This window comes from Wolffia australiana, chromosome 13, assembly GCF_029677425.1.
Source record: "Wolffia australiana isolate 7733 chromosome 13, ASM2967742v1".
NCBI classification, from domain to species: domain Eukaryota; kingdom Viridiplantae; phylum Streptophyta; class Magnoliopsida; order Alismatales; family Araceae; genus Wolffia; species Wolffia australiana.
Window position 1 is genome coordinate 6392790 of NC_135847.1, and position 10547 is coordinate 6403336.

The window sequence follows — 10547 nt, forward strand, 5'->3', positions numbered from 1 at the left end:
ATGCTCTCTCCCCCTTTGGCTCTCTCTCACGTCCTCTCTCTTTTATTCTATTTCCTGCTCTCTCTTCCTCTGGCTCTCTGTATCACGTGCTTTATTCTCTCATTCCCTCTTGTACTCTCTTCCTATAGCTCTCTCTCACGTTCTCTCTCCCTATCTCTTGTTATCTGTCCTTCTCTCTCTCTCTCTCTCTCTCTCTCTCTCTCTCTCTCCGTTTGACTCTTTCTCTTGTTCTCTTTCTCAATTTCTCTCTTTTTCTCTTGTTCTCTCTATCTCTCTCTCCCTCTATTTCTCTTTCTTGCAAGGTCTGTCTCTCTCTTGTGCTTTCTCGCAAGGTCTCTCTCTTGTGCTTTCTTGCAAGGTCTCTCTCTCTCTTGTGCTTTCTCTCAAGGTCTCTCTCTCTTGTGATTTCTCTCTCTAACATGCTCTCTCTCTTTCTCTCTCTTTGGCTCTCTATTGCGCTCACTTGTTCTCTCTCTCTCTCACGCGCTCACACTTGGTCTCTTTCTCCCTTTCTCTCATTTGTTCTCTCTCTCTCTCTTGTTCTCTCTCTCCCTCTTTCTATTAGTCTGTCACTCTCTTTCACTTGTTCTCTCTCTCTCTCTCTCGCATTCTCTCTCTTGCTTGGTCTATGTTTCTCGTGCTCTCATTCTATATCTTTCTCGCTCTCATTTTTCTCACTCTAACACGCTCTCTCACATTCTCTCTCATTCTCTCATTCTATCACTTTCTCTCTCTCTCCTTTGTTCCCTCTCTTATGCGCTCTCTCACATTTTGTCTTGTTCTCTCGTCCTACCTCTTTGTTTCATTGTCTCTCTCGTGTGCTTTCCCACATTTTCTCTTATGCTCTTGTTCTATCTAGTTCTATCTATTTCTCTCTTTTTTGTTCTCTCTCTGTCTTTTTATATCTCTCTCACATTCTCTCTTGTTATATCTCTCTCTCTCTCCTTTGTTCTCTCTTTGTCTCTCTCGCGCGCTCTCTCACATTCTCTCATTCTCTCTCTCTCTCTATCTTTGTCGCGTGTGCTATCTCATATTCCCTCTCTCTCTGTTGTAGGATGCTAGGACTGATGTCGATGGGGACGGCTAAAGGGCACCTAATGATAGATAAAACAAACCACAAATCTACACAAATATGTTGAACATTTTTATGTTGGAGGAGTTAATAACTTCGCAATTGACTTTTCTCATAATCTCTCTCCCTCACCTTTCTTCCATGACTTCTCCACGTAAACCATCGATCCCACCTCTTCTCTCTACCACTTTCTCTTAAACTGTCCACGGTTTATTTGCTTTGTAACTGCATGGTTTATTTTTCGTTAAAAGGGCTATGAGCCTATTTCTATGAATATTTTTCTTATGAATTATTGTGAAGTTTGTTTATGAGAAAAGAATGATTCTCTGGTGATAACGGCAATGGAAACAGCTACGGCCGCTTCTCGTCTTCAACATCAATTAACTCCTCTTGGGTTCCTCCTTCCCTTTCTCTATACCTTATCTTCCTAACATATCACCCTTAACCTCATTATACACACCCCTTCATCTCATCCCATAATCTTCATCTAGCTTCTCATTTTCTCCCTTCTTCTTATCCTCATCCATTCTCACGCCTTATCCCATCTACCTTATAAGTTCATCTCCAACACTTCATCTCCACCCCTCTCACGCTACACGTCAACATCTTCTCGTGCCGACCAAATCTTACACTCCCATTATATCTACTTCCCACACCTTCTCCTATTCTTATTCCTGCCCGTTCGTGGGGCTGCAGATCAACGTTAATCAATGCCAGCCAACATTAGAACAACCAAGCTATTGGCTCCCGTCTCTGAGGTACCTTGTGACATCCTAACTTTGAGATAGTTGTTGGTTCATGATAATTATTGATTTGGTCTGAGTGGCTGTCGACCTTATAAATCCGTATGCTAAACTTTGATCGAGTATTTCAAACCTCCTGTTTCCATTAAGTTAGGGACATCATAGTTATTACCTAATTGTCATTGTTAAACCCTGCTCCACCGACTTAGTCAACTTCTACAGGATGAAACCCATTCGGATCACCCGTAAGGAATACTTAATTAGTATTATTTTGGTATTAATTTAATAATTTCATGAATTCTGCTTTCGTGTCCAACATTATCCTCTCTCTCATTCTCTCTCACTCACTATGGCTCGCACTCTCTCTCGTTCTATCCCCCCTTCGGCTCTTGCATCTCCTCTCTCTTGTTATCTCTCTCCCTCTAGCTCTTTACTCTCTCTCTCTCTCTCATTCTCTCTCCCTCTCACTCACTATCTCTTGTTCTCTCTCTCTCTCTCTCTCTCTCTCTCGTTCTTTCTCCCTCTTGCTCCCTATCTCTTGTTCTCTCCCTCTTGCTCGCTATCTATTGTTCTCTCTCTCTCTCTCGTGCTCTCTCTCTGCCTCACATTCTCTCTCTCTCTCTCTCTCTCTCTCTCTCTCTCGTTCTCTCTCCCTCTCCCTTAGGGAATGGCACATCCGGGATGTGAGGGGACGGATGATGATGCGTGACGAACGGTGACGTGATGAAATGTTCGTCACGTCACCATCTTGTCACACCTCCGAGGATTTTAAAAAATTCCGTCACGTACCTGTCACGCGTCTCTTCTTCCTCGTTCCGTCACGTCACCGTCACTGTGACGCCGTCACCATCACCGGTGACGGAAATAATATTATTTATTTTACTATGTTAATAAACATAGTCAAAGTATAATATTATTTATTTTACAATCTAACAACTCCTTCTCTGCTTCGGCCACCTACTTACCCACTTCGAACTGCCCAGCCACGCCACCCGCTCAGCTTCTTCCCGAAGCACCGGCCCCCCTCCTTGCACACCACCGACGACTGCCACACGCCGCTGCTGCTGCGCCCGCCGCCGGGGCCGCTGTAGCCACCGCCCCACCCGCCGCCGAAGTTCCCCCACCCGCCGCCCGCGAAGCCTGGCGGGAAGCTGTTCCCACCGCCCAGCCTGGGAAGCCAAACCTGGGGTAGCTGGCGCCCGCGCCGACGCCTGGCCAGACGGCGGCAGCGGTGGTGAGGACGAGCGCCGTTGCCGCGAGGAGAAGCGTGACCCGTCATCCGTGACGGATATTTCGTCACGTCACGTGTGCAGGGTATCCCGTCACCGTCACATCACCGTCACGCACAGTCCGTCACACGTCCCTGTCACCGTCACGCCCCTTCCATTCCGTCACCGTCACCGTCACGTTGCCGTCACGGTGACGCGTGACGTGATGGATGACGTTTGACGATCCCTACTTTTTCTCTCTCTCTCTGTCTCACATTCTCCCTCTCTCTCTCTCTCATTTCGATTTTCGATTATTATTATATATATTTTTTTATTTTATGATCGTTGGGCCGGACATCAGGCCCACTAACCGGGGTTGCTTGTTCGATGGCTAAAACCCTTAACGCGGATTTAGAGAACACTATCCCGTCGTGAGTCGTGACTGGCGAAGGAGATGGCAGAAGTGGGGCTCTGCGCGCTTCCGCGCCCTCGGGCTCCTCCCTTGAGGCTCCTCCCTGCCGGTCTCACCCAACGTTGTGCCACGTCGCCCAACTTTGAGGCGAGTCTCAATCCCCATCTCGCTCTCTCGTTTGGTCAATTGGTGCGATTTTACGGTTTTTTTCCATCTTTAATTTCGTTCAAATGGCGTGTGGTAAGGGAATTCGTTGCTCGGGCGCTGTTTCTTTTGATTTTTGGCTAATTTGAGTTTGCGCCACGGCGGGATGTAACGCTAGTGAAAAATATCCGTCGGACGATAGTAATAAATTATTCTATGCTCCGTTGTGATTCAGACACTTGATTATATTAGATCACTTATTTTACATGTTATCAAAGTACCAATTTGGATCTCGTTTCTCCTCCGTACTTGTGGCTGAGGTTATGTTTGCGTAATTCAACAGATTTTAGGTTGAGTCAATTACTTGGTTCGGGAATCTTTCATCTTCTTCTTAATGTCAGTTTGACGAAGATATTTCGCAATACGTTGAATAAAATGGTTTTCTAGATTACAATCCAACTCTTAACTTCGTATTCTATTTTATCTTGTAGAAAATTCGTCTGCATTCAAAAGACAAGCTGACTTGGAGAAAGGTGAAATCTTCTGTATCCCAAGAATCTTCTTCCAGGGTTTGCAGATTATCTCGGGTTATTAGGTGTTCTGCTAAGGATGGCAAATTCAACCCTGAATCTGTGGAACGAGCCCCATATCACTGCTACATGGATTCGACATCAGGGCAGCTAGAACCTGCTTCTGGTGCTCGTGCGAGTATACCGACTCGCGAGTACTGGCCTGAGGGCACTGTTAATCGTGTGAATGCGGCCAGAGCTCCTGAACCAGATGGAATTTCAGAGGGAACTCCTTCCTTTGGAAAGAAACCTGGGAGCAGGAGAAAGTATAAGAACCGTGTTTCTGCTTCAGGATCTGTGGAAGTTAGTAATGCTGAGTCTTTCACAGATTCGGCCTCTGATTCTGATTCTGAAGATATCGCCGAGGATGTAAATCTTGTTGCTTCCAATCCTTTAGACATCTTGGAGGATATCGCTGAAGAATCCACCTCGCCATCTGATGAATATGTGATTTATCAGACTGAAGAAGAAGAAGACAGTCTCAGTAGTTACGAAAAGAGTAAAAAGCTGGGAACTCCACATCCTCTCGTCGATCCAGCTGCAATGAAGTTTGTGGAAGAGCCTAAAACAAGTGAGGAGCTCTGGTGGAACTGGCGTAAACCTGAGAAAGAGCAATGGTCACGCTGGCAGAGGCGGCGTCCTGATGTGGATACGGTTAGTTCTTAGCAATAGTGATGCTCTTTTACTTTTTCATTCATGGGAAATGAACTGCTCAGACTCCGTGCTAAATTTTGCTCTTTCTCTTTTTTGGAAAATGAAAATCTGGGACTTCGAACTCTAGTATAGAGCTCTTTCCTTGGGACCATGAACACCCGTGCTTGATGCATCTAACTATGGTCTCAGTTTTCAGGTTTTCGCCAAGGCAATGGCGGAGACGGGGCAAATTAAGCTGTATGGGGACCATCCTACCCATACAGAAACTGCACTTGCAAGAGCTAGGAAAACTGTGTTCAAAGAAGAAAGGTAACTAACGGATAATCCTGAAACCATTTGAATTAAAACGATCATCTGATTGAATGAGTCGATATTTCCCATTAAGTTTTTAATTTATCGTTTTTCGAGAGACTGATGGTCATGGTCTGGACAAACTAAACGGCACGAAAGAAAATATCCTAGGAGTCGTTATGACCTTGGAGTATGTTAGAGTATCCTCCACATCAGAAGACAGAAAAAACAAAACCTTAATTTCCTTCAAAACAGCATTCATGAACTTAGCTCTGCGTCAAAATTCTAGACTTAAGTGTCACTCAAAATCTTCAGAACATCTCTTGTTTATGATTCACGTGAGAGACGATGGGGGTGTTTTTGTTCTGGATCATTGGGCTCAAACGAATTTAGTTTATCTTTTGCTTTGGTCATGATCAGTGTTCACGTGGTCTTCTGCCAATTGACAGAAGATTTGTCCTGTATGTATTGTTTGTGTTCTTTCAAAAAAAAAAAATGTATTGTTTATGTGTTTAGGCTGCAAATAGAGCAGAAAAGGCTGGAGGAGATTGGCCCATTAGCGTATTATTCTGAGTGGGTTAAAGCATGGACAAGGGATACATCTCGGGAGGCAGTGCAGAAGCACTATGAAGAAACTGGTGAAGACGAGAATATGCAACTACAGACAATGTTTCAGTATCAAACAGCAGAAGAATATCGGATCATGATGGGCCGAGATGTTCGAGTTCAACGAGATCCTTTGGCAATGAGGATGAGGGAGGATCTAATCAAAGAGAGTACGTTTGTTCTGAAGTTTCCTTTACCCTTCCTCTTATTTACTATTTATGCGAATTTTTCTTATTTCATACTCTTTCCTTTTAACTTCATGAGGGGAAAACTGGATTAGTTTACCCATCAGTTTCTGGTTCTTATTTTAAGTTTTACTTTGACATGTGGTCCAAGTCACTTCAAAAGTACCAGATTTTGTTGAGAACTTTTTATGCACTTTTCTTATTTGAGAAAAAAATAATATGAACTGATAAGAGATTTTTCTTCCATTACATATGGCAGGCTTTTGAATATATGACATGTTGAACCTCGCTCTCCAAATTCCATATGATTATCCTATGATCCTGATGTCCCTATGACACATCATGTGGTATTTGTTTGAGGAGATAAGACCGTGGCGACTGTTTTTCTCCTCAATCTTGGTTCTTACACTTGTCTCATAGACCATTAAGTCACCCAAACAGGGGAGAACTATCATAATGTGGAAATAGTATCATTGAATGGGTTGTTTCTGAGTTCAATGCGGGGTGTGCTGGATTTACAGAGAGAGAATGGTCTATCAGGTGCAATAGCTCTCCCAAAATTTTTTTCTCCATTGTTGATCAAAATCTTCTCAGATTTACTGCCTTGTGAACGAGACCGTCTGAACCATGCTCAAGTAATTACAGTAGCCAAGTAAGTGTAATCAATTCAGATAATGCTTTCGGAAGATCAGTACAATCCTGAGAGACCAGGAATAGGACGTAGAAATAAAGAACCAGAAAGAATAGAGTGTTGTTGAATCAGCTCAACCCTCTTGGTTGGAGTACTCGCTCGTCAGCCTCTTGCCACAGCTCTCTGGCTTATTTCTTGAATTTCGAATTCCCTTTTTATTTATAGCCTCCTGTTTTCTGGTTTAAACTCTCTTCCTCGTGTTCTGAAAGCCTGCCACATGCGAAAAATTGTTCATCGTTATTTTTTCTCCTCATCAGTCGACTCTATTCATCTGTTTGTGAATTGTCCGTTTTTCTAATAAAATCATGTTGATCTATGTATTTGCTTTGGTTATTTTTATTTTATTTCTTGCTTTCTGCAGTATGGGGTGGTGACCCTGTCTATCCAACCGTGAACTATATTCAAGAACCAAATGAAGTGATCGACTTTAGAGGCCCCGATTTTCATGAGCCCACGCCGGACTTGCTATCTTTTCTGATGGAGGTACAACTTATTTACTTTATCAGCTTTGTCTGCTGTGGCTCAAAGATATCGCCAACATGATATTTTGACTCAGTTTTTCATAAATTCTAGGTTGTACTATCTGTTTCGATTTTTTTGATGTTTTACCCTCAGAGTTCTTATATTTTGCGTAACACTTTATCATAATCATTCTTCTACGGATAGGTTTTATTTTTATTTTTTGAAAGACTGCGGATAATTTTAATTCCGACATCAACTTTCTATTATTTTATATTTCGTAGAATCTAGTGTCTTGGTCAAAGACAAGTTTCTTTCCTTTCTCGGGTGGTAACCTGGTCTTCTTTAAATTTTGGTAATGAAGAAGAGAAATCGGGATAGAAGAATCGAGGCTTCTAGTTTTTAATGCCCGTTAGTCTCACATTATACGACATAACGCTCGAGTCTTTATTCTGCTGCGGAGCTTTCATGTGAGGCTTATCAGCTGGTCATACCATAATTTAGAGATGGGACGAGGGGTTTTATTTTTTAAAAGTGTTAGAATCTCTTCTTTGACCTCGTGTGCCTGTTACTGCTGTTGCTGATTCACTGCAGCACTGAAATAGAATTTTTTGGTTATTTTATATATTTTTTATTATCTAATATTTTGCGGGTAGCTTGAGCCCGCACTGAATTTTGCTATTTATTGATTAATTCTGAGGAAGGAAATTCCTTCCGCGCATGGGGTTTGTATTCTTTTGTAATTTTTTCTCTCAATACATATCTAGGCATGCTCGTTTTAAAATTTAAAATATCTTAAAGGTTCTTGTAATAATAAATTTGCATCGCAGGAAGGGAAAATTATATCAAGAAAGGAGCTTGACAAATTATTGGCTAAAGAAAAAATAGAAGAACTCGAGGTGACATATTTATCCTCCATGCGGAATAGCTGATTTTTGTCTGAAATAATCGTTGACCTGATGTCATGTTAATTATACATTTTTGTGTGAAGTCAAGCGTAAAAAATACAATAGTTTAGTTCTCGAGGATTGAAAACGCATGATAGCTATCTTTTTGGTCACACTTTTGTATTTGGCGTGTGTTTCTATTTGTACAAAAACAGGTATCAGATATTGACGAAGCAATGGCGAGGGCCGTTGATATCGGGGAGAACGATGTAAGTTATTTTTTTAATTTATTTTGCATGTCGAGTTCTGTGCTTATTCCATGAATGTGGCTTGACTTGTCGGTTTTTTTGCATTAATAAGTATGGAGATGACAGTGAAGATGAAGGAGATGATGAAGTCGAAGAGAAGGTCACTCGCAATTGGAGCGTTCTAAAAACTACTCCGCAGCTGGGAAAGTCCAAGGTATTGCTCCTGAAGTTATATTCTTTTTCTAATGCCCGTTTCTTCAAACATCTAGCTAATCAGCATCAATTTGCAAATTCTTTTTAAGAGCTTGTTATTTTCTCTCAATACTCGAGCGTTTTCATTTTCAAGAGCTAAAAGCTTGATAAAAGCTTTTATGTTCTTCTTAAAAAAATGTTTTCATCTTTAGTTCATGCTGGTCCAGAAAACTGATCTAATTTCTTTTTAAGAGCTAATATTCAAAGACCAAACCTTCACTTCAGTGCTGGATTTTTCATTCTTCATTACGTTTTGCCATTGTAATATTCTGTACTCAAAAATTTATTTCTGTGCAGAAAAAAGAGAAGAAAGCCGGCGATGAGATGGCACTGGAGGATGCGCTGGACGATTCAGAGAACTTGACCGATTTTCTTATGGACTTTGATGAGGAATAAAAAAATGCAGTCATCCTAAAAAACGTAAACTACCCAAATTGACTTATTCTTCAAGTTTATTTTTCAGTAAAATTGTTTCAAAACTCATCGTTATTCTTTAATTTCCTGGGGAATGACTTAGCCTTGATGATTCCCGCTGCAGGGTTTTGCTCCTGTTAACAATATTTACATACGTTTGAATCCATGGTACCCTTCCTCTGCTTGGAGAAGCTTTTTACATGCTCGAGTCTGAATCAAAGTGCTATCCAACCCTAAAACATTATCATTTGATGATGATCCTGGAGGGGATTTTTAACAGCAGAGCAAGAAAATAGAAGGTATCATGTCTCAGGCGCACGTTCTGGAGCTTTACAGAAGAGTATTTCCCGGAGGTACTCACTTTCCCCCTTGCTTTTGTGGACCCTGGGAACACTTTTTCTCGCCTGTCCATTGTAGTATGTAGTCAGCAGAGGTCCTAGCAGTGTACCTGCCTTGCAATTTGATGAAATAAATCATTCCTTCATAATCTGTTTTCTTAAAGACACCCGATGTTGCGCTTTTCTTTCTCTTTGTTCAGAATCTAATGTTACTGTGTTCTTACATGCACAATTTCTGAAACTTAAAAATGCATGGAACATGCAATCTTGAATATTATTTTGTTTTTTCATAACAGATCGATTGTATAAGATAACAGATTTAACATGTTAGCGACAGAAAATGACTCGTTTTTTGGCTAAATTATCAATGTGGCATACCAGCGGAGTCACTTGGGCGATAATTGGGTTCCACAAATTTGTCACTTAATAAATTTGCCTTACTTTGAAATAACATAGAATGCAAGGAAAACTGATTTATAAAAGTTAATTTCTGCGAACTGACAGATCGTGAACCTACCCTTCAATCATCGAAACCAGCCAGTTCTTGCAGCTGGAATCCTTCTGTCACCTCTGCATCTAGGAGCACAATTGGGATATGATTAGGCCATTTGAATGCCTTGGAAGCACCTGAATGGCCTGAACTGCCATTTTTGATAGCCCATGGAAACACCTCTGGCATCGATAATTTTTCTCGTCTTCTGGGAGAACCTGGTGCTCCCACACCTCCGCCACGATACGAATGCCACCATGGAGGCTCTTATGAAGAAGGCACTGACATCCATCTTCCATACTTCTGCGCTCCTCATGGCCTGAATTTGCACTCATAGCTATTGTTGGAAGTCCTCGAGTTATGGGGATCTCTGACCATGTCCCCGGTCTAGTACACTGGGGAGATTGCCGTGCTACCTCGTGCTGGCGCCCAATCCAAGCTACTCTTTAACCGTCTTTCTCCTTTTGGACTTGCATACTAACGATGTCGCACTCCTACGTGTTCCTAAAAAATCAGTAGCTCCATACACTAACTAGCATAATGACCTCTCATTAGGCCTCTTAAGCGTGTGTTCCCCCCTTTTAGTGCTTCCGGGTCTCATCCCCTCGTTCAGTTTGGGTTGCCCTAGGTCTAGGTCTCTGGCACTCCAGTGCCCTGCCGAAACCCCAGTTGCCCTCTATCGCTTTGTGGTATCGGTGGGTGATGATAGCAAATTAGGTGTTATTTTAATGTCGTTGAAAATTAATTTGCCAGAATCAAATAAAACTTTTATTTATGTAAACTCAATGAAATAAATGTATAATGTGAGTGAGGTTGTCTTCACAGGGACTGATTTTAATAGGTGAATCTAATTATTTAGTTAGGATAATGGAGAATTTAGGATG

At 41.9% G+C, this 10547-nt stretch overlaps 1 protein-coding gene across 1 annotated transcript; it reads left to right on the forward strand.

Moving 5' to 3' along the window:
- The first annotated feature begins 3446 nt into the window (after positions 1-3446).
- PTAC12 (plastid transcriptionally active 12) lies at positions 3447-9336 on the forward strand. Its single transcript, XM_078584900.1, has 10 exons — positions 3447-3582; positions 4071-4802; positions 4999-5111; positions 5610-5869; positions 6937-7058; positions 7865-7933; positions 8137-8190; positions 8282-8383; positions 8719-8841; positions 8960-9336. The coding sequence occupies exons 1-9, from the start codon at positions 3478-3480 to the stop codon at positions 8815-8817; spliced, it is 1656 nt and encodes a 551-aa protein (XP_078441026.1). The 5' UTR covers positions 3447-3477; the 3' UTR covers positions 8818-8841; positions 8960-9336.
- The last annotated feature ends 1211 nt before the right edge of the window (positions 9337-10547 follow it).

Bases quoted from the DNA above. Each gene is read 5' to 3' on its own strand.
- PTAC12 (XM_078584900.1), top strand. From the start codon at position 3,478: ATGGCAGAAGTGGGGCTCTGCGCGCTTCCGCGCCCTCGGGCTCCTCCC. The intron at 7,934-8,136 runs GTGACATATTTA...GTACAAAAACAG, and splicing joins AAAAAATAGAAGAACTCGAG to GTATCAGATATTGACGAAGC. The intron at 8,384-8,718 runs GTATTGCTCCTG...ATTTCTGTGCAG, and splicing joins CGCAGCTGGGAAAGTCCAAG to AAAAAAGAGAAGAAAGCCGG.